Below are 24,106 nucleotides of genomic sequence, written 5' to 3' on the forward strand. Positions count from 1 at the left end.
GAAGTTACATGTGAGCAAGGACATGTCTCCCCCATGATGACTGTTTTTGGTTTTGTGAAATGTAACTTCTGATCCCAGGTACTTTTGTTCTGCCTTCAAATCCGCATTGGATTTTGTCTCTCTCTCACTTGGAACAAAGAAGAAAAAAGTGCAACTCGTAAGCAGTCACTGCTGTTAACGTGTAGACCACAGCTTGAGAATGATGTTATTTAAATACGTCTGACTTGGAGTAATTCTGTCTGATTGTCTCTCAGTACACATTATTTTGTGTTCATCCCATGCAGCAAGGATTGTTTGTGCTGAACAAAACCGTATATTCCTCTTGCTATTATCAGGGCATGGTGGGCTGGCATCCCCCTGCCAGAGTTGATCAGACAGTTCTGTGACATGGCTTGGTGTCCCCTGGAAGCGAAGGAACCAAAAGACACTGTAGCAGAAGTGTGCTGTTGTGAGGACGCTGTGTGCCTTCTTACAGAGCCTAGCCAATGCGTGAGGGTAGTGTGATCACTGCTAACGATCAGCAGTGGATCCCAGGAGCTGCATGGCTGAGATGAAAGGCAGCAGAGACTTAGTAGGGATAAGAAGTGTGCCTCTGAGCAGAGTACGTCTTGTCATCACCCTGGAAGGTCATCACTCACTCCTGGAAAGGACAGATCTGGTTAGAGAACTGGGAGTGGCAACACATTCCACCCTCACAAGTGCTGTGACATGCCCTGGAAAAGTTTTTGGCAGATTAACCATCTTCTAGCCTTAGGAGAAACAGCAGATAGAAAAACATTTTCTCATTAGAATACTACAGTGTCTTTTTTCATTTTACAAAGGACACCAATTCCCTACTCTCCCATTGTATAAAGCCTCTTCCCTGGTTAATGCTGTTCACGTGTTGTTGCAGAGGGGACCACACTAGGATTGCTTGCCCAAGCATTATCCCGTTGTCCTTGACATAATTGCTGTGGTGACAAAAGGCTTCTTTAGTTTCCTGCCAGGCTGAGAACAGCATGTAGACAGAAGGACATCATTACACTCTCTTGACATGTCCTAGTGCTCTTGTAAGGTCCCACTGTGTTTTGGGGATCTTCACAGCTGACGGCCTGGATTTACTGAACCTTATATATACCATGAAGTGCAAACAAAACTATTACAACAGCTTCATGCAAAAGCACGAAACCATATTATTTCAAGACACTTCGCAGGTTAAACCTGGGAAAACCGGGAGGGGCTGTGGTATATATTCCTGTCCCATAAAAAGGCAGGAACTTTAAAAACCAAGACACAGTGCTTTTCACCCTGTAGAACTGGAGATCACCTGCAAGCTAAGTGCTCTTTAGGATCTGTGATAACGCATCGTCATCAGCACACAAAGAAGCAAAGCTGGCAGGGAGAAGCAATCTGCTTGCCCAGTGAAAATAGCATCCAGGGAACAGTCAAGTTTCTGAAAACAGAAGTCCCAAGTCATGCCTATCTGAAAGCTTTGCCACACCTCCTAGTTACATAGCTTGGTTTAATAAGATTTTCTCTCCCTTCATAAAGCTTGGCCATTTTATAACCACCCTGGGGAGCTGCACTGTCCTTCACACACCGTTCTCATCACTGTTTTGGGGACATGGCAGCACAGATACTTATTTTCCCATGCCTAGAAACTCTTATGCAAGCAGTGAGGGTCTCAAGCTACTGCTTCTTTCTCATCTGTTCTTAAGCCTGTCTTCATGTGCACCATCCTGGTGGCCGTGTTTTCACTTGACGTGTCTGGACACAGCTCAGTCACGGGGGAGGCAGTGCCCGAAGGAAACGGTGCAGCAGTTCAGGAGCCCACCGCAGCAGCCTCCAAGGCTGTTAATCCATCTGCTTTAACCAAGTGAAAGACCGGTTTGTAATGACTTCGGGCGAGTTTCGCTGTTTTTATTGAGCTCCTAAAGACTGCAGCAGTAGGAAGGAAGATGATCCCTTCATCCGCTGTTGTGCACTGGGGCTTTACAGGAGAGCAGCTGGCGGCTGGCAGCCCTGGGCATGGAGCTAGGAGCCAGCACCCCTGAGGGGGCAGAATCAATGTCTCTCTGTGTAAACCACCCAGGTTTGAAGTCATGTGGTTGGTTAAATCTATTTTTAGCATGACCCGGAGAGACTCCAAGCAGGAGGCAGGTGTGGCTGGCAGAGTCGTGACAGTGCCTCTGGCTGCCTTGGCTTCGGTTGCCCATGAGCAATGGGTTTAGGGCTCAGGTTTGCATGGTTGGTGGTGGTTGTTGGAAGCTTTTCTGACTTCAAGAAGATTTCCTCAAGCCAAGTGAGCTTAGGGGGAATGTTTTTATCCAATATCTAAGTGCTAAGGTGTAATTCTCTAGACAGCAAGTGACTAGCTTGTTTTTGTTCATTAAACACAAAGCATTCTTTATATCCTGATGCTTTGCAGACACCTGAACAGCATTTCCTAGAATCTCACAGACATCTGTGCTTTTTCTGCTTCTCACGCTGGCTAATGAGGGATGGTACACAGTGTTTCTCTGTGTGTCTGATCTCTCAGGCTGGAGGGAGTGAAATTACCAATAAACAGTTGGCTCATAATTGTATCTCAAGGACAGGACATTCTCCCTGCTGACTGGGAGAAAGGAGGAGAATTCTCCTGACCAATTTCAGAGGACACACGTCTCGAATCATGAAAGCATAATCTCTTAATAATTCCAGAGGATTCTAGTTCAGAGACATTTAAGCACTTGGAAGTGTTTCCTTGTAAAGAAAAGCTTGTAGTGTCTCTCTCAAATGCCTACCACTGCCCTTTGAAATGTGACAAGGACCCTCTGGGCACAGTTCTCTGCTCAGATGTCTTATCTGTGTAGTGGTCCTCACTGCAAATCCTGTGGTTTTACAGGGAAGTCCCATACACAGAAATGTAAAATATGCTTCAGAGACTGCATTGCAGGTAGAGAAGACTGGTTTAGCTTTCAATTAAAACAAAAATAACAAATATGAAGTAGTTTGCAGGAGTCCAGAGCTGATGTTTTCCCTGAGTGGGTTTAATGTAAAATGGACTTGTAGACTGGACAGTCAAATCAGGGGCCTCACTAGTCTCTGTGTGCCTTCTTAGAGTTTTGATTTCTTTATTCTTAAGGGTTACATGTCATTTTGGTTTTAGTGTGAGACTACTATAAGGGTGTAAGAACAAGTAACAGGTTTTTTAGTGACCCTGGCTCTGCTGCACATTGCACTTGCTGTCCCTCATTTCCAACCTTGCATCACCCAGAAAGACTTTTGCTCTGCAATGCACCTTCATCTCCTACTTCTGCTCCTGCCACAGTCTCCTAAGCATTGGTGGTGGTCCGTTTGCTGCGATATGGTGAAGCATCTGCTTGTTTTTATCTAAGTCATCTGCATGTTTTCATCTAAGTCATGTGTAAAGGACTGATCCAGCTACCATTACATGCATCCCTGCTGACACTGATGTTCAATATGGTTCATGACTATAGTAGCTGGAGAGGTTTCTGTGTCACTGGGAGGGAAAAAGAAAAGTGGATCTCTCTAAACTGAAGGCACTGTAATATGATTACATCAACTCATGACATACAGGAGAGAGAGTCTGAGAGCCCACTGGGTTTGTTTCACATCATAGCAGTAAATTTGTAAATGGGAACTATATTTGTTACATTTTGTCCTTACTACATCTCCTTTTTGTGTCATACTCATTAAATCAAGTTGGCCAGGGACTGAACTTTTTCATAAAACCATTGTGCAAAAGAAGTAGAGACAGTGTCTGACCCCAAACATGAAAGGCTGGAAGGAAAAGAAGTACAGAGAGAGAAAGTAACTTCCCCAAGGTCACCTAAGAAGGTAGCAGAGACCAGCCCAGACCATAATTCTCATGCCACTAACCCTCCCCAGGTTTGGACAAGAGCCTATCCAAGTGTAGACGTTGTAGTTGTGAGGCAGTTTCCAGAGAGTTGCACTCGATAAGTGTATGTTGGTCTGGGAACAGTAATATTGTGACCATGTCTAACAAAGTAAAACATTTTTTCAGCCCATCAGCACAAACATGAGATCAGTCTTCAGCCTCTGAAAATGAATTTAAACAGCACTGACAGTATCAAACATGATTTGAAGTGAATATGTATTTTGTGCCTGGCTTCTCTAGGCCAAGATGATGATGATTTTCTGTATTATCTGTAACATGATTAGGTCATTCCTTGCCCACTGTGTTCTTGAACATTTCAGCCAGGACAATGTCATTATCAATATCAAGTCTAGTTCTGAAGGATCTCTACCAGCTTTTATGTATTTTTTATTCCGGTAATTGAAATGATGTAAGATTTGAAAAAATGTGAGTAGTTTTCAAAGTTAGGAATAAGAATAAGGGGATTGTTTTTGTTTTTAATAAAAAATAATGTCAGCTTGGGAGAAATACAAAAAATAAGGGAATTCCAACTAACTATGAGCACATAAAAAGGAAATTCAGAGCACACCACAGTTATGTCATTTCTGAGCCTATCTAATCTAGTGTACTTCTGCTGAAGCCTGCAGTCAGCTCTTTAGCTCTTTCATGGATTCCTGGAAGATATAAACAACCCTTCATTAGAGCTTAGCTTGAACATCTTCGTGTTAACACATTCCTATTTCCTCTCTCCCGCTTTTTTTAGATCGAATATAAGCTTTGCAATGGGTCTGACAAAGAGTGTGTGTCTCCCACGGCCAAATCCACTAAGAAGGAAACATTGAAGGTATGTGCAAAGCAGCCAAGTCAGCATCAGCTGACTTTTCCCTTACAAAACAAGTAGTACCTTTCAAACAAACCATTGGGAACTGCTCTGAGTCATTTCCCAAGACCCAGAAAAGCCTCTGACTCTTCTAAGAGTCATTATAGGCCAAGGGCATTAATGGGCTTTATATACAGTATTAGATTATATATTGCAAGCAGAACAAATCTGTGTAATTATTTTGCTCTGTTCATATGTTCCAGAGCCATAAGGCACCTCAAGAAGACTGTAATGCTTCATTGGCCTTGTTGGGAGGAATATGCCTTGGCAATCTGAGTAAATTATTTGCTTAACACTTGCTTTGTCTCCTAAACCAAAAGTATAAATAATTTGGTTTGGATTAAATTAGATTTAATATTAGTTCTCTTTAATTTGAGGGGTGGGGAGGACTCACTAGTCAGCCTCTCTCCATTCCCCCCAAAGAAAAGAACTGTTTATTGGAGCTTCAGAAGCAAAGAAAGTATCTGCTCTCTTGTTATGTTTTTGTTCCTCTGTGTGCTCATTTCTGGGGAGCTTGTGCTAGGTCAAGTTCTAGCTGTGCTATACATAGCAGTCCTTAATGCATTATGTTCTTTCCTCCCCCAAAGAGGCCATGATTACAGCTGCTATATTTTCTCTGTTCTGAACCAGGTACAAAAAAAAAACTACAGACAGGAGAAGAAAAGAGCTACCAAACAACTCTTCAGTGCTCTAAAGGATCCCAGTGTAGTGATCACAGCAGACTGGCTGAAGGTATTTAATATAGACCATTGATTCTGAGACTCTAGACAAAAATAAGTGAGAAATACTTGCTGTGTCTAGCACCGACTGAAGGAAGACAGACTAAATTTGAATTGATGTTGCTGTAAAGCCGAAACTACATTTGGGGAATCTTTACTTTTCATCTTAACCTAAATGAGTCTGTCTGTTTCATGTCCTTAAGTATGAACAAGGTCTCAAAAACTGCATAGTACAAAAAGGAAGTGATGATATTTCTTTCTTTCCTCCTCTGAAAGAGTCTGCTGACCTCTTCCTGTAGATATGTTTTTGTACTGAGGAGGCAATAGACAGAGCAGTAGCCTGGAAATGAGCAGATACAGCTTGTTCTATTGACAGTTGGATTTGATATTGCCACAGTGCAGAATGAAACATGTTGGACCTGATGACAACTGTAATTTCTCCTTGTGCAAGGACTCAACTAGTGACAGCTTCTCATTGAAGTCCTGAAACTTTGTATGTGGCAAAGTACATGTGGATTGACATTGCAAGAGACTATTAGGGCATCTAGTCTGGTTTGACTGGTCATGAATTGGTTGCCCCTTTTATAATGGCAAAACTTTATCTCCAAACATCTTCAAACAAACAGCTCTTTAAGAAATAAAGTAAATTAGGGATTTCGTGAAAAAATACAATTGTATTTGTCCAGTGTGAAAAACCTCTCACATTATTCTATCGTCAGAAGCCAGATAAGTGAGATGTGTATCAATTATTTGAGAAAATAGATTGGCAACATGAAAAATGCTGGTTTTTGTAATATAAAATACTTGCTGCATAGTTGTGGATGGAAATATCTAGCTCAGAAACAAATGATGCTGGCCCACAAAAACCAGTACAGCAACATAAGACTTGAGGTTCAGCCTACATATGCTGGAGACGAGAAGACCTTAGGCAAAACCTAACCTTACTGAGAAACTTCTCATTACTGAAGCTGTTACCTTTAATACATGCTATCAGATTTAATGTCTTCTATACAAGAGAGAATACGCATTGAGCTTGACAGAGAAGTAAACCAGCTGGAGAAGGTTTACTTCTCTGTCAAGCACCCCAATCAAGAAATGGGGTATTTGTCAAAACCCATTAATAACTCTGTTCTGCTGAACATTATTAAAATGACTCTGAAGTCCAGTTAGACAAGCTATAATATATTTCTATGCAGTATCCTAATTCACATGTCCTCCTTGATTATTAACAAATCACTCTTACATCAGCCAGCAGTGCTGGTTGCCTAAAAAAATTAAGCAAGCTGCAAACACCAAGCCAGAAATAAAAATATGAAGACTAGGCTCTGATAGCCAGATTTGTGTGGTCTGGGATTTTGGTATGAGATCCCCAAGACTGTTAAGACAATGTAGTGTATCCTTGTGTAAGGAAGCATATCTCAGTGCAGCCATGGGAGAAATGGGTACTGGAAATACTGAATAAATACTAAATAAATGTTGGTTTTGTTTTAAGGAGCAATGTAAGGGTAATGTTTTTTCTTTCTTCCTCCCTCCAGATTCGTGGGACTCTGAAGAGCTGGACCAAGCTGTGGTGTGTTCTGAAACCGGGAGTGCTGCTGATTTATAAGACGCCAAAGATTGGACAGTGGGTTGGGACAATCTTGCTCCATTCTTGTGAGCTCATCGAGAGACCCTCCAAAAAGGATGGCTTCTGTTTTAAACTTTTTCATCCTTTGGATCAGTCTATCTGGGCTGTAAAGGTAACAACCCTGATGAGCTGAACAAGCTCTTCTTGGTCACCAAAGTGTCTGAGCACTAGCTAGATTTATCTGGCGTTGTCAGTATCTAGATTCTCAGTTACTTGGTTGCTGTTAGTGATGGTGAATTGGCTGCATAAAAAGATGAAGCTGAAGCTTGGTTGTGATATGACATTAAAGGAAAACGGTGCGTTATGGTTATACATATGTATCATTCTTGATATATAGGTGTATGCATAAACTGAGGGAAGGGGAAATGCATTAGTGCAGAATCTGTATCAAGCCATGGCCTAAATCTTTAAAAATAGATGAGGAACAGACCCAACTAAATGACTTCCCAAAGACAAGGATGTACAGCACTGCTTTGCACAACACTGGAAAAGGGCTGGCAAAGTGACAAAATGAAAAGGATGAATGATATCACCACAGTGTCTTTTTCTCCCCTGATGTCTGAGGTTTGGGTTTGTTAGTGATGGACTTGGAACTTGGTGGACTGCTCAAACCCTGACTGTTACACAGAAGCGTGACTTTGGGTGCATTGTCTTAGTTTTCTCTTCTTTGAAATGGAAGTAGAAAGACTTTCTCTCCTTCGAGTCCTTCTTCTTCAGGCTGTTGTTACCCAGAGGCTGTATGTACATAAGCTCCAGCAGTGGCCTCTGGATCTCCCTGTAACATAGATCACAGAATCACAGAATTTTTAGGTTGGAAGAGACCTCAAGATCATCGAGTCCAACCTCTGACCTGATTAGTAGTTTCTCACCCTTCTTGAAATAACTCCCTACCAGTTATGAAAAGCTGGATTTCTTTTTCTTCTTCCCTTTAAGATTAGGCAGAAAGCAAAAAAAAGAAAGTAAAGTGTGAATGCCTGAGAGCAAAGAGGAAGACCCCAGTACTTCCTTGGAAGCACTGAGAGCAACATCTGTTGGATACCCTGAAGTGACAGAACTCGACTTATATTGAGCTCTTTTTTCCCCTTTAAAATATCAATTCAGCAGAATTGTTGAAGACACAAATTCTCTAAGAGACATCACCAGTGCAAACAAGGTTTACAAGGTACTGCTTTGCTGCAAGGTGGTCAGCAAAGTCTGCTTGGAAAGATTCATGAAAGAGTGATGACAGAATTTGTCTTTGGCATCGGAAGGTCTAACAAAATGGAGGGGAAATCCCGTGGGAACAGATTGAGAAACCTCACTCCTGCTCATCCCTCCAGTTAATTGAACAGTTTTAAACACAGCTATACACTAAGTATAAAAAGTCTTGCAATTTTTAATAGGGTAAGTGGAGAGAATTAAAATGAATTTCAACAACCAGAGATAAGAGCTGCTCTTTTCGTTCAGCTCTAATCTGTGCCCAGATGCATTATTTTAGCTTTATATCCCAAAGGTTTTATTGCAGCTGTGCTTCTTATTCAGCTTTCAGAGTTTTGTTGTTTGTTTTATTCAGAGCATGCACCCAAGAAGGCTGTCAATCTTTTGCTGTCCATCAACAAAAAATTCCCTGTGACATAACAGGTCAACTGAATTCTTCTGAAAAGCACAGTCAGGAGAGGCAGGGAAAAAGCAGAATCAAAAGCACAGTCAGGTAATGAAAAGTAGTGTCACTGCCAGATTTGAAGTGTTGTGTTATGCCAGTATGACCTTTCCTACGTATATCCTTCCCTTCGACCATCCAAAAGAAAAAGCAGTTTTTATCAATATGTATATGTATTTGTGTGCATATGTGTATCTAATTCTCGTGTCTCTTGAGAAAAGTATATGATAGAAATAGGAATTAATATATTAAATATGAAAGGAATGTATCCCTGAAAATGTTTCTGTACTAGAGGAAGTCCCGAGAGATTTGAGTTTTAAGTCAAAGTAATATTCTCAGTCACCTGAGATAGATGTTTAGAAAGCTGTGTTCAAGCTGCATAGTAAGAAACCTGAGTCAGCTGGGATTGTTGTTTGATAGATGCTTCCAGTCACAAGGTGAACACTAAAATACACATCAAGAAAAAATCTACCAGAATTGCCTCATGTCAAAGAAGCTGTCTGCACTCTGACAGCACTTTAAGGCTGAAGCTGCTAAAAATACTGTTTTGTTTCATGTCATTTCATGGCCGTCTTTTAAAGCAACTGGAGCAGAATTGACTAATCTAAATTGGTTATGTGTAACTGTGCAAAGAAAGACTATTGCTCATGAAATATGGATTAGCCTGAGCTTAGAGAAGCCCAAGTTACTGTCCATTGTGATAGAAATAAGATCTGGCTAAACAACTTTCACTTACGGCTAAAATGGCTTGTCAAATTTTCAAGGGTTTTCCAGAGTACAGTTGATGGTCTGGTTTTGACTCTCACTATTGGGCTTCCAGCTACTTCAAGGTAACAAGCACCTTTGTACTTGTTATCCTGGGTGCTCTGCAGGTGTTTGGATCTAACTGCGGGTTTCAGCCCTGGGACAGATACCTGGGTTGAGCACTGCCCTAGGTGTTTACAGTCATGCTGGCCAATTAAATTCGATTTGCAGTTATTTAACTTCAGCTACAGCAGGATGAAATTTTGGGATGCCTTTCATGTGGTAGGTAGGTATGATATAAGTCTATTGCTTATAGTTGACATTTAAGTATATGAAGCAAGGAACTTTTTTTCTTATAAAGCTTTCTGGTTTCTAGAGACAGGGGTATGCCAACCTAGGAGTTAGTGTGTGGGTGCAGGCATCTGTCCTCTTTCTTCGCAGAGGCAATGTATGGCTATCAACAGGCAGGGTTTGCCCGGCAGTCCCAAATAAATATCCTAGAATAGGTTGTATTTCCCCTTGAGCTTGCTCAGGAGCTAGCTGAACAGCATGGTGTGGGAAGGCTTTTATTGACTACATCTTGTTCTGGTGTGTATTTAAGTTGGTAAATTAGTTGGGATCAGACCCACTGAATCTGGGGATATATATAACTTCAGTTTTGTTGATTTTAAGAGCTTCAAGTCATTTCTTTAAAGAAAGAAGTTCTAGTAATGGGCTTGTGCTACTTTTACAGTTGTTTGTTCTCCTCCATACTATAACAGTTACTTTTATCTTTATTCTCACAGTTATCCATAGCACTGTTAATGAAAGGGATTCCTTCCCGTTTTATGCTTTGTTTTATGACTCTCCAAGATGAGATGTCTTGCTGTGCTATATAAAACCGTGAGTCCACTCCAGTTTTCAAAGCCTGAACACCCCCTGTTTGTCAGTGCCTTTGAGACTCAAATCAAATGTATAAATAGGAATGGTCTGAAGATGACCCTTTCTTAGCTGTACTGTCTAGAGGCTGAGCTGAGCTCCAGGTCCCTGTATAGCAGGGATAACACTCACATTTAGTGAGAGACAGTCTTGAAGGTTTAGAGTCTAAACTCAAAACAGGCACAGAGCTCAAAGGCAGGGAGACAGAAAGTACCATTATCTCCTCTGTGCAGATACAGAACCTCATTTACTTTGTGGAGATGTTGACTTTATTTTTATGGCCTTCTCTCTTTTCTTCTTCTCCTTTTCTTTCTGTGGGAAACAGCCCCTCCATGTATGAACATGCCTTACCATGAAATATGTTCCCTTGATACAACAACTTAGCTGCTCCTTGTATTTATCCACATGCTTAAATGTCTGCTAAAACCTTGTGCTACCCCATCCTTTCCTGACAACCCCTCCCACCCCCAGGCTTTTTTTTAATATTGGTTCTTTGTATCTGTACCATTTGGTTGTGGGGCAAATATCTGGCTCTGCACTGAAAACACAACTAATGGTGTTGCCAACAATTCTTGAATGTCCTGTTCAGCTGCAAGCTAGTGAAAGGAAGAATGCCATCGGGAATGCTGCCTGATTGCATTAGTGTCACTGATAATGCTGTTCTGCTCTGGATCACTAATCAAATCCCAGCTTTGCTGGTCCTGACTATTAAGCCTTCAAACAGTCTTAATTTTGTGAACCCTGAGCCTCTTGTGGGAGAGAGGAGCAGAGAAATAAGTGAATAACAAGGATCCCAATTTCTCCTGGCAGCAGAAGAACCCTGTGGATATAGAGACAAGAAGCTAGACTGGAGACTGTTGTCTTCTCAGCACTACAACTTTGTGACATAGACTCAGATACAATTTGATGTGTATCATATGCTTTCACTCTTCACCCTTTCCAAGTTTTGGCTTCCTGGGTGGAACTCGAATACAGAAATCCAGATGAAACCACCATTTAACTACTAAACACTTGCATACAGCAGCAGTTTTCAGTAGGAGTCACAGTTTCACTGCTTTCACCATTATTGGGAAGAAATCTTCTCAAGGAGCAGGATGGGATACTCTAAAGGGCCATGCAAGGGAGGAGAGCCATACTCAGACTGCAGACATCTCCCTACAGATTTTAAGTATCGTGTGTGGTATTCTCTAGAAACTAAAGTAATTGTGTATTTGAGAACTTCTGGAGAAAACAGCTTGTTTCACCCCGCACTTAGGTTAGTGGATATGTGGGTATTGGTGATGTTTTCTGCTCTGTATGTGTTTCTGAAGAGTCGACATACTTGATCCGCTTTCATATTGTGTCTTACAAGGCGAGGAAGAGAAGGAACTGGAGGAGGGTGGGTGACTTTGGAAATGCAAGGGACTCTCTTATTTCAAGCATATTGTGACTTAAAGCACGTACAATGGAGACTGTGAAGCTGTGCACACTGGGCAGAGGAAAAGCTCCTTCTTCACAGCTGCTGGAGCTTAAGAAGAGAAAACAGGGAGGAGATAAAGGCATGTGGTTCTGCTCAAATAAGTGCCTAATTCAAGATGTACTCTGTCTCCCTGGGAAGCATTTCTGGAGAGTCAAGCTGAAGGGATTCTGGTGGGATGTTTACAAGACACTATAATCTTTTTTGCTACAGCTCCTAAACTAAAGGCAACAAACAAGCAAAGCCTGGTTTTGTTCCCAGTCTCTCTGAAGCAGCTGTCGCCCCACGCACCCCATTGTAAAGGTTCTCAAAATGTCTGGATATAGAAGTGAAGGGCTGCAACCCAGAAACATGTATCTGTGGTGGGAAACCTTTGGTCCCCAGCCTGTGGTTTTGCCTGTCTTCTCCTTTCCTCCCTCCCTCCCTCCCTCCCTCCCTCCCTCCCTCCCTCCCTCCCTCCCTCCCTCCCTCTAATGGCAAATACAAACACTTGGCTGTCTTTGTCCCAAGCTACAGGAATGAAATTTCTCCATTTCTGAGGATGTGAATAAACAGGGCAGTTTGGGAGCTGAGCAAGGGTTAGGCTAAGCCCAATTAACGTCAGAGCTCATTGCTGCTTTGGAGCTACAGCAGCAATGTCATGATTACTAATGAATCTCTCTAAATTACTCCATCTGCTCCTTCCTTCTTTTTGACTATCACAAACATACACACTCTGCCCAGGAAGGGTAGAAAGACATTGAACGGCCACTGCATCTTCAGTGACTTATTTCTTTTTGTCTGTGTTCATTTCCAGGGCCCAAAAGGAGAAAACGTTGGTTCGATAACTCAGCCTCTTCCCAGCAGCTACTTGATTTTCAGAGCAGCCTCCGAATCGGATGGTAAGTTTTAGTCTTCCTTTACTTTCTCCAGTAACCAGTGTGAATGATGAGGCAAAGTTTAGTGTGGACTTCAAGACTGCAGAAGAAAGTAGGTTGATGCAAAAAAATATGACACACAAAGGAACAAGTAACAGTTCACCCAGCTCGAGATGATGCCCATTAGCGTGGCTCAGAATAGGTAGGGCAGGCTATAGGCAAATTTCATATTCTTTACTGAAAAGCCACCTTTCTTGACATGTGTGTGGAAGGATCTAGACTTCTAGATGAGGGAAAAAACACAAAGTCAGTAAATACTAGAGGATGAAAGGATTTCATCCTGAAACTAGAATGAAACTTTCTTCAGTTTAGCAGAGAATTTAGTGGGTTTTCTGCCTAAGTCTTAGACTAGGTAGGGACCTGCTGGAGGAAAAAGGCATATCCATACTGAAGAACTGTTAATAGATGCCTCTCAACCACCAGAATTCTGTAAATTTGCTGTACTGGGGCTAATGCTGTAGCAGGCCCAGACAGACCCTGGTGACTCCTCCTGTAATATACTGTTCTAGGAATTCAGAAAATTATGGAAGGGAAATTCAGGTCAATAGATAACAAGCATGCCAGCTTGCTATGTGAAATCTCTCTAAATGACTTTAGCAGACCTAAAATATCAGTGATTTATAAGTAGATAAGAAGATTAAAATAATGTTTTCGTTTCATTTGACCTACAGACTACGGTGTTTTGTATTTTTTTTTTGCCATAGCAAATTAACCCAGACTGTTGTTTTATGGATGTTTTTCACCTATCACACCAGGGTGCCCAAGTAGCCCACGTGCTCATTCAGACGTGCTCATCTAGACTGACTTTAAGGGTACAACAATTGTTTATGGAGCACAGTGGGCTTTAGAAGGAAAATGCTGCTGGTAAGTTTCATAAATTCCTAAAGGCTGGGAATGAGACTTTGAAAACACCAAATGCAGCTTTAACATAGCACTTAGAACAGGAGGAAAGCTGCTTCCATTGCAGGCTTGGCATGCTGTTCTTCCTGCGGCTGTGTAAAGAGCTGTTCACAGTGAGGTATACCATCTCGACAGCGAAAGCTGCTTGCAGCTGCCAGTACAGTGAAATGGTATAAGCGGTATGTGTATAGAGCTGTAAAAGCACATTTATTTCTTTTTTACATTTTTGCAGCTTACGGAACAGCACAGCTTATTCGTGTAAAGGCATACAGGATTTTACATGGCTCCAAATATCACCTGTCTTGAGAGGTTGATACAGTAGTCTCTTGGGGGAAAAAAAAGTGCCTCTGAGGTAGAGCTGATCAATTACAGGCATTTCAAACCCTAGTTAGACAGACAGCCTGCAGAGCAGATATATAGAAGAGTTCTACGGGGTTCTTAGGCAAGTGAGTAACTTCATTAACTGTCTGACAATCCAGATTTTCTAAATTATTATTTCTTTAGAGATTGATGTAACTTGCCTTTCCATTAACTTAATTAGAAAACGCACAAAGGGAGCAATGTAGACATTGCATGCATTCAAGAAAAATTGCTGTCTGATAATGTCATTTTCTTGTGGCATTTTAACTGTCTTCTAAATGAAAACTTTAATTCCGGGGGAAACCTAATGATTAAATGTTAAAGCCAGCCTGGCAAAGAGACTTGTGGCTGAACTTCTAATCTTTCTTTTATGATGACTGTTATAGAGCAGTTATGTGGAGTAGAATAGCTTTAGATTTGTTCTAACTACCCTCAGTCATGAAGCTCCCAAGCTAGCTATAGTCCCCAAGAGATCATCAGATGTAAGATTTTTCTGTCTGTGATCTCTCCGACTGGGTCATACATTGTAATGCTGGAAAAGCACAAAAGGGACCATGTCTGGCACATGAGCATTTTCAATATTTAAAGGCCTGTGGGAAGCTTTCTGCCCAGTGAATTATTATGTCAGTGGTATCATAAGAGCTTAAAATAGTGACTTACTGGAACTTATTTTTAAAGCTAAGATATTGGCCAAGATTCCTGGGAAGCAGACGGAGACCAGGCAGGTCAAAGTAGAATCGCTTTTTCATTTACTTTGCTGTTTCTCTACAGTAGGGTTGTATAGTTAGATGGAAAGCTACCGTGATCAGAGGAAGGAGGGACTGAGAAGCCTCTCAGTCAAATATCACAAATCTGTTTGTGGGAAGTAGCTAAGACCTTTGGTTAAGGATGAAGCAGTATATGTTGTGAACACCACTAGCAATGCCCTAGATTCACCTGCAGAGATTTGGAACAGGCACATTATGGCTTAGTAGATTCTGAGAATTAATCTGAGGAGGTGACCATGACAGCTGACATGGGAAGCTTTGGGATCTGTCCGTTTGGCTGTGAACTTCACAAAAAATTGTGATGTAACATTGCACCAGAAATACTAGCATGAAACATGGTGTAACTTTCAGCTGAATTAGAGTATTTGAGTTGGCAGCTGAGGTCAGTGAGCTGTGAGAAGTGTCTGTACCTTCTGCAGGAAGGGAAGGATGAGAGTCTGCAGAGAACAGTGAAGAATTCCCAAACTCAAGAGCTGTCCTAGCGTGGTTACTGTACTACACTCCTTTTGTTCACTAGCTGGGCTCCATGGGAGCAGTTTGGGGTTCTTGGCTCCACTGAGCAGTGTAGACATGCTGACAAGTAGCCCAACACATGGGTGTCGCTCTCTGAGATCAGTGACTTGGAAATGGCATGCACATCAGTAGGTAGTGTAAAACATAGGCAGGCAAGGACACAAGGAATAGAAACTGTAGCATTTCAAGAAATCTATATAAAATGCAACAATTTAAGGTTTGTACTCGTAATTAATACAATTTGATTTTAAACCCAGGAGGCACTACTGATATGACTGTAGACTGGTATTTGGTTTACCTGTTGTGAATGGGCATCTTCAGGGTGTGCTTGAGTTTATTTCATTTCTTAGTATGCTGGACACCGTAGAGGGTGCAGTTACGGTCAAGAGAGACAGGAGATGAAGATGAAACAAGCTAAGCTAGCTGACATAAATGGGGCAGGCGGAATCTGTTCCCTTGCGGAATGTTAGCGTGTATTTGTAGTATGTTCACATCTCCTCCATAGATGCAGTGTTGTGTGAATCTACAGTGTGTCTGAGGAGATGTTCTGGCCACATTTATTTTAACGCAGTCTCCTGTATTAATAGTGGAAAATGAGCCACAGAGCATTTGGTGAATTTAACAGTAATTCATGGAGGCCTCCAACTTGCTGGGGAATATTGAGTTACAGCATATGTTAGATGTACAGTTCTGCTATCCAGGCAACTGTATCATGATCAGCAGCTACATGGCCTACTTTTTCTCTCAGCATTTCAGAATCCCTTTTTTCCCCTCTGCTGTACCATCTGTGACAGACTGTTGGTAGGATTTAAGGTCTTGACTTCTGGACAGCCTGCAGAACCACTGCCAAGATACAGTAAATTTCACGTTCACAGACCTCAGCAGCAGTCTACTTTGTGATGTGTTTTAAAGACATCTGGAAGGTCATATCAGCCTACAAGCCTCAGCCTGCACAAGCATGGGGTCTCTCTTTTTTAGCAGTTTCAGAAAAGAAAATTGTTTTTTCCAAACCAGTGACTGTGTATGCATTTCAGATTTGTGCTGATGAATGGCTTAGAATTGGTAGCTAAAACCTGTCCTGAGCTTCTTGCCCAGACCATTCTGGGGCTGTCCCTGAGATCCCCAAACCAATCCTACACCCATTTGTATTTCATATCACAGCTCTCCACTTTGCCATGGGCACTGCCAACAAACGGGGGGCTACCAGGGGAGCTCAAAGCAGCAGATTACCAAGGGTTAAAGGCTTGACAGTGGGATTGTAAACCACACTTATTTAGTTGCTTATGTCCATCCCCTCCTCCAGGCATGCTTTGGTTAGCCTGGTGTGGACGGAGCTGTGCCTGTCTTGCAGTGTCATTTCTTTAGTTTTTGCTTGGCACTTGGCCCTTCCCCCGGAACGGGTGCTCTGATCTGGGGAGTAAATTACATTACTGAAATAAGGGCCATACACAGAAGCAACAAACCAAGAGAAAGTGAAATACAATGAAATACACCACTGGATCCTGGCAGTGCTGGAAAAAATAGAAGTTGTCTCTTTAGCCTTGTGTCTGCCCTTCATATTCCTTAGACCTTTCACAGCAGTTTACAATCGAGGCATGTGCAAGTTGACTTTGTATAGCTTGCTGCATACATTGCACCTGCAGCAGTTAACTGAGGGATCACATCTCTGTGTTTTGACAGCCCAAGTGTAAAAAATCATATAGGTGGGGCACCCAAGTGGTACCACAAAATAAGAAGCAGTCAGCTGAAAACAGTGACCTTAATGTTCACTGACTAAACCAAATCTGAGTCTTCCTCATTGTTTGTGATTTGTGTGTACTTGAGCAAGAATTCATCATTTCCAGGTGGCAGTCTACTTCAGGCTGATTTTGAAAAGCATCTATCTTGCAGGTGTGAGGCATGAGGCCAAAAGCTGGATGACTTTAATAATTCAAGAAGAATAATATTCCCTTAGTGATGCCTGTCTGGAGGAATGTATGGTTACTAGGTGTGAGGCTTTTGAAGTCTTAATTGGCAAGAGATTAATCCCAGCTGTTCTGTAACTATAAGAATGAAATGGAGAAAAAGGTTTGGTTTAGTCCTGGACTGAGATTTCATGTGCCATGATATGAATCCATCTCGAGCGTACTCATATTACTGATGAGTGCTGAGAGGACATTGGGTGGCTTCTCTGTGATCTGCTGTTGCAAAGATAGTCTTGGCACATCAAATTATGAGTTGTTCTAGGTGAAATGATGGTAACTGTAAGGAATCCCAAAAACGAACAGCTTTATGTTTCCAATAATGTCTGTTGTTGTTTTGTTTTGTTTTGTTTCTATGGGATATTTTTGTAATTTAAGATCTACTTGAAGACTGGGACATACTCAAGTTACTCCTTGAAGAAATTCCTTGAGCCAAGCCTGGTTTAGTAGCATAAGCAACCTTTAGTTGTTTGGATTTTTTTTTTCCTCAAGGTGGAGAAGTGGTTTTTGTTACTTGCTTTTAGTAGTTTCTTTTGTCCAGAAAAAAAAAAGAGTCAGTGCAAGTGCATGCTTGCTCCTATTCAGCCTTGCAGCCTCCTGGTTTCTGCGTGGGGCCAGCAGTACCCTGCGGATGCAGGAAGCGTCCTGCAAGGAGCAGCAGTGATTCCTGTCTGCACAGCTATACCACAGGAACCATCTCAAAGGACTGCAGGGTGCTTTTCCAGTCTGCTGAGCCAAAAGGCCTGGCAAGAGCATACAGAAGGTTTTAGAACATATGTGGGATGTATGTTAGGCTTTGTTTTTGAGAAGTCAAGGCAACACATGTCCTTTATTAGTTTTTTGTTTTGTTTTGTTTTGTTTTTCCAAAACCTTTCAAGAAGGAAGGAACTTTGGAACCCAGCTGTGTTTAGGAGATTTTCCAAAGAGTTTCCTTCTTGAAATTGTCACTGATGACAGTCATCATTTTACTATAAACACATCCATCAGAGAAAAAAAGTTAAAGGCCTACTCAGGGGAGACACCTCTATTTTATCTTTTTTTTTTTTTTTCTTCAGTGAGCACAGCTAAGTGATGTGCAAGTGTGTTCCTCTGACATCACACTTTCTCAGGACATCTGCCATATGCCAAATGCATCATTATGTGCATTTTGGTCATCATTAGCTGAAGTGATGTAGGGGAAGGGATATTCAAACCAATGGTCCGTGCAAGGCGAGAGGCTGCTCCAGAAGAGAGCAGGAACCCAAGCCAGTGCCAGTGCTTTGGTAGGACAGCTGCTTATGGCACTTCAGCAACAGCTGTGTCCAACGTCTCACTCATTCCCCATCGTTCCCCATCCAGACAAGAGTGGCTGGGCAGACAAAGTGCTAAATACAAAGAAAGGGTCAAGCTCAGGGGTGATGTTTGAAGGGGAATACTGTTTGTAACTCCTAGGCAAAAGGAGGTAATGCAGGTGTTGAGGTGACATAATCTTTGCAGAAATTGTTCAAAAGTGTCATTGTAGTGGATAGAGTAATGTATCATTTGATATAAAACATGCTTAAAAGCCAGTGGGGAGATTCTGCCGTAGGCTGCCAGTATGCTCTTGGGTTTTCCTTCAGGATTTAAATATATGCTTGTTTGAAGCCGTAGTCTATAGAAGATTACAGCTGATAATTGATCACAGTGTTTTACATTACAGTTTTTAAAACCTCTAATGTTCTAAAAGACTACCACTGTAATTCCTTTGCAGCTCTATTTTGCTTCCTTTATATGCATCATATCAGGCTGCCATTCATCTCTGAAGGAACCCACATTTTGCATCCTTCTCTGATCTAATTATCTTGCATACAAAAAATGACTCGAGTCAACCACTCAGAATTAGAAAATGCAAGAATTAAGGTATGCATGAAGCCTTCATGCAGACTGCCATGACTATGGATGACAGCCTTTAATTATGTGACCACATACTTTTTTCTCCTTCTGCAATTCCTGAGGGAGTGAACTCGTCATGTAAGCAATTAAGTAATCCAAGTGCTAGAATTTTCATATAATTTTCACAATAAAGATGAATATTACTCAATAGCAAAACCACTCAAATGTAAAAACATTTCATGTAGGCCTGTAGCAATGAAACGGGTTTATCTCTTGCACAATCCCTGAAATTTACAGGGTATCATTTTACAGTGTTATGCTGCAATTAACACCCTGTTGACTTGCAGAGAGCATAACCTTTTTATTTTCAGAGGAAATCCTATATTTTATGTCTGTTTTTTTGTGGCATGTATTTGTTCGGACTCACAGCACCACCTGATGGCTGAAGGTCTGTTTCTTAGATTGGGCATCCCTTGAATTCACTTTCTCTAAGAAGTGAATACATGGGCAAACTGATGCCATTTCTGATGTTCTGCAGGGCAGAAGTAATGCTGACTGCTAGCGCACAGCAGGTTCCTATAGTGGCAGCTTTGTGTCTCTGCCTTAAAATATTAAAATAAATGTTAATATTATTTTTTAATTTAAGCTCCTTGAATTAGTTTTCCAAAATGATTCCAGTTACTCGTAACCGCTTCCTGGGATTCATATAAAGAGATACAAAACCTAAAATGGGATGTAGCAATTGCTTCTGGCAGTGTGGTGGACGCTGAGGCCTTGGCCAAGCCCATAAGCACACATTGGCTCCAGCAGATACCCCTGGCAGTGCCGGTGTGGGGGCAGAAGAGGTGTTGGTGGGATCAGGCTGGCCTGCTGTGCCTCTGGCCCCGGGGAGAGGGAGCTGCAGGGGCACACGATGGAAAATGGCTGGGTCCTGGCCTGAGGGAGACTTGGGGCTGACCCTTGTCACCCTTGTTAGAAAGCGTAAATGTAGGCAGCGCATTGTCATGGCCATTGCAAGAGAACATCTTGTGTGCAGAGTGCCATAGAGAGCTGAGGATCTGACCTCCATTACTGTTCCAAAGTGCTTGTGCTGCTGCAAATCAAGCTACCTATCACAGCACCTACTTCTACAAGCCCATTGAATATAAAAATATCTTGACATTTGCAGTATTTCCAAATGTCACATGGTGCAGTCCTCACTATCCATGCACAGGAAAGGAGAAGAAAAGAAAAACAAGGAGAGAGGAAAGTCAAAGAAGATGAGCGCTAGTAGTGTCCTCCCTTGTATGGAATAGCCTGAAACAAGTTTTCATCTTGATGGGGTGGTGGGAGCAGGGATATGCAGGGGAGAGTGGATTTGTGCTCAGCGCAGCCGTTAACTCTAATGGGTTAGCCATGCAAATCCTCCACATGGTGAGAAGGGAATAAATCTCTGCATGTAGAGCCTTAATGCAAGAATCTCCGTTAAATACAAAATAGTGTGAAATCAATTCCAACAGCCTTCAGCCTTCCTAATCTTTTATTAACCATTATGTGTGGCATTATTATTAAACCATAAGCTGATGCAGAAGGAATTTATGGGTTGAAATTGGAATAAATGGCTGATCTCCGTGGTGTTTATGCCTCAGTGTTGAAGTGGAATTCTGCAACTTCTGTTGTTTTTTCTCTCTCTTATTGGTTGCAGCTTTGTACCAAAGTAAGCACTGAAAGCTACTCAAATTTATAAACACGTTTTTTTTGTGCATATGACCTAGATTGTCTTAAACTCTCATTGATCTTATAGAGACATAGTTTGGTCATATCGAAGTCAATGGGAGTGCTGCCCAAGAGAACAGTTGCATCTCAGTGAGGTTTACAAATAGCTTAACGCTAGGAGTGTGATAGGACCAAATGTAATGGCAGCCATTTCCCAAATGGGACCTAGGAGTGGATGTGGTCCAGGAGGAACCTGTTTGTAGCACATGCCATTGACTGAAAATCCCTTTGTTTTCTTCCCTGCCTCTCAAGCACACTTATAATCATTGCAAAATGTATTCTGAGGAGTGTAATGAAGAGCTCTGTTTCACATGCCAGAAATTAGAGGATAACTTCCTTGATAGCTCAGTTCTTGAATGTTCAGCCAATTTGCAGGTGTCCTGGCCTCATTAAAGACTCTGATACGAAAGTTCTCAGCTGCTTCCAAGAATACAGAGGCTCCAGCATTGTGATGGTTAGACTTTAATGCTACCACACAGCTTTGTGGAGGTGCATGGATCATATCAAGAGGAGCCAAGGCTCTTTTTTGAGTTCCCGTGCATTTCATTTGCTGCCTGCCTGTGGGTCCTGTGCAGACCTTAAGATTATCCAGTGAGGCTGTGCACGGGAACCATGGTTCCTCTCCATTTTGTGCCATGCTTATAGTTGTATTGTTGTATTTGCGAAGTAGGCCCTTCAAGTACATATTTTTTAGGGCAAGATAAGAAAAACTCATGCTCCACCCTGATTACCTGAGGGACTTGGGGTAGGGAATGGAGAAAGGGAAAAGTAATACAGAGAGAGCAGGGAAAATAAACAGCCTGCCAAGCAATTCCCTCTACTCTTAATCATTCTGGCAGTATTGATCTTCCTGGCTCTTGTTTGGAGTGATTGCTGTTGGAACACTACACCCCACGTGCAACCCGCAAGCTGGCTTCTAGTTCAGCGATCCCATACCAGCGAGAGGAAGGGGGAGTTGGGGTGAGCTCCCTCCTGAGTTACCCATGCAGATGTATCACTTGTGCAGCCACTAAAACAAACTATTTCTGGCGAAATAATCGAGGGGTTAATGTGTATGAAAAATTAAACATAAGTAATTGTACACAGTGACTTGTGAGTTAAAAAGGTGTTGCTTGCAGGTAATAAGCTTCTGAGAAGCAATGCATGAGTTGTCTTATTTCCTCTTCTGTCCTTAAATAATGCCCCTTGTTTTCACAGGCCGATGCTGGCTGGATGCTCTGGAACTTGCCCTGCGTTGCTCCAGCCTCTTCCGGCTCAGTGCCTCCAAGCAGGGAAAGGATGGAGAAATGAACTGCTCGAGTGATTCAGCGCATGCGGGGCTCAACAACCTCTTGCACTCAAGCCCTCTCTCGGACCAGGAGTTCTTCCAGTAAGATGCAGCTCATGCTTCTTACAGCAAGAGAGGGAGGTGTTGCATGGCTTTACCTGGGCATCCTTTTAATTTTAGGGTAATCTAGCCAGAGTCCATAAAGGAGATCTATTTAAAAACTAGCCCATATGTTGTTCTGCTGCATCCATTACTAACCTATGGCTTTGGAGAATATGGAATCTACTATCAGCTAGTGCTTGGGCACACACACTGGAAGGAACCTCAGCTGTGTTCATGCACACAATAAATAATTTTTTCTATTCCCTTCCTGAACTAAAACGCTTTCTGAAGATGCTGGCGTGAATAATGGATTGCTTGAGTAAAGACTGCAGAGTCTAGCCACTGGAGTAGACCTGTGGATAGGCAGACACAATCACTTACAGTGTCTGTCTATCGGCTAGCACATATGGCTAGGGGTCTGATCTGTTTTTTAATGTGTTCTCTTTGCTAATAACACTGTATCATAGTCAGCAGAGTGCACACACTGCTTCCTTAGTTTTATAATTACTTTCTCTCTCTACAGGGGTTTTGAGTGGTTTCCAATTCCCTCCTTGATGCATCAGATAAATTTTTACATAAGGGAAAAAAGTCCCCATAGCCTTCTTTCTATTCATATTCCTAGTAGTACTGCAGCATTTTGGAACTACTCACATCAAAGATCTATAATCACAAAAAATAAACAGGCTTTATTTGTGGCTTATAGCTAAATAGGCAACCTCAAAAATCCCTCCAATATAGACACTTGGCCCTTGGAGTGGGATCTGGAAGAAGTCGTGTCTACTTCTAGTTCTGCTGATAGGAATGTGACTTTAAGGGCTCACGGCAATGCACCATTGGTCCCACAGTTTTTAGGGTAGCAGTTCTTGCAGTCTGCATGGATGATGCCTAGCACAGTGGGACCTCATGTTTGAGTGGTTTTCTTTGGCTCTCTTACAAATTTAACAATAGGGATCTGAGTCCCCTGCAGAGTGAGGATGTATCTCTGGTCCCATGGGACCAAAGTTGGATGGCAGCAACTTTGGTCTGCCTTTTGCTCTGAAAAGCTCTGCTATTCCCAGTGTGCATTCTCCAGTCCTGCTGTTTGTTTGGATTTTAGCTTGAATTTGAAGAACTTTACTGAAGAGAAGGAAATCTGATGTGTTACTAGGTTGTGTGCATTGCTCTAGTACTTGAGCAAATTCTTCTGTTGTTCTTGGGCTTATTCTGTAATGCTTTACTTCCTTTCCTCCAAAGAGAGTCTCTAAAGACTGGGTTTACTGTGACAATGAATCTGGGAATGCATTGGACTTGTTCTTCAGCTGATGGATGTGTGTATAGAAATCTAATACTAAAATGGAGCCTGTGGCACTGAGAACATTCAGGCAGACCCATGGCTACTGAAAATGGACAGTGAAGACAGATTTTAAAATGTATTTAAAGTATTTCTTCTGTAACATATGATACATAAGTGACACTTAAATGATGTCTCTGCTTCACTGCTTAGTTGTTCAGCATTAAATGGCCTTTTGAATGGGGCTCAGTTATAGTACATGTGGCAGAGTTTTCAGCAGGGCAGAGGACCCACGGTTGGAACCAGGTTTTTCTGACAAGCTCGGAGTTCTGCTGAATCTGGTTCAAACTGGGGGTTCAGCATCAGGACAATTCACTCTCCTTCCTGAGTTCTACCACAGGTTTTAATGTGTACCCAGACTTTCCCCAGTGTTTACAACCCAGGGGACTTTGATGGATGTGGAAGAGGGGAATGACTTTCTGTTGTCCCTGGAGGAATAAAGCACATTTAAACAAGGGAGAATATAAAACCAAAACTGTGTAAGTGCTGAGCAAAGGGTTTTTGGTTTGTCACTGACAGTGGCTTCCTCACAGGGATTCAA

General features: G+C 42.0%; 1 protein-coding gene across 3 annotated transcripts in view; it reads left to right on the forward strand.

Annotated features, from left to right (window-relative positions):
- Window positions 1-24,106, forward strand: part of OSBPL5 (oxysterol binding protein like 5) — a 130,692-nt gene that overhangs the window by 81,539 nt on the left and 25,047 nt on the right. For all 3 annotated transcript variants that reach the window (XM_032188467.1, XM_032188466.1, XM_032188468.1), the window contains exons 4-8: window positions 4,623-4,703; window positions 5,370-5,471; window positions 6,994-7,197; window positions 12,639-12,723; window positions 22,064-22,235. In XM_032188467.1, coding sequence (XP_032044358.1) covers window positions 4,623-4,703; window positions 5,370-5,471; window positions 6,994-7,197; window positions 12,639-12,723; window positions 22,064-22,235 — 644 coding nt within the window. The remainder of the gene's footprint in view (window positions 1-4,622; window positions 4,704-5,369; window positions 5,472-6,993; window positions 7,198-12,638; window positions 12,724-22,063; window positions 22,236-24,106) is intronic.

Source organism: Aythya fuligula, chromosome 5 (assembly GCF_009819795.1).
Source record: "Aythya fuligula isolate bAytFul2 chromosome 5, bAytFul2.pri, whole genome shotgun sequence".
In the NCBI taxonomy this organism is placed as follows: Eukaryota; Metazoa; Chordata; class Aves; order Anseriformes; family Anatidae; genus Aythya; species Aythya fuligula.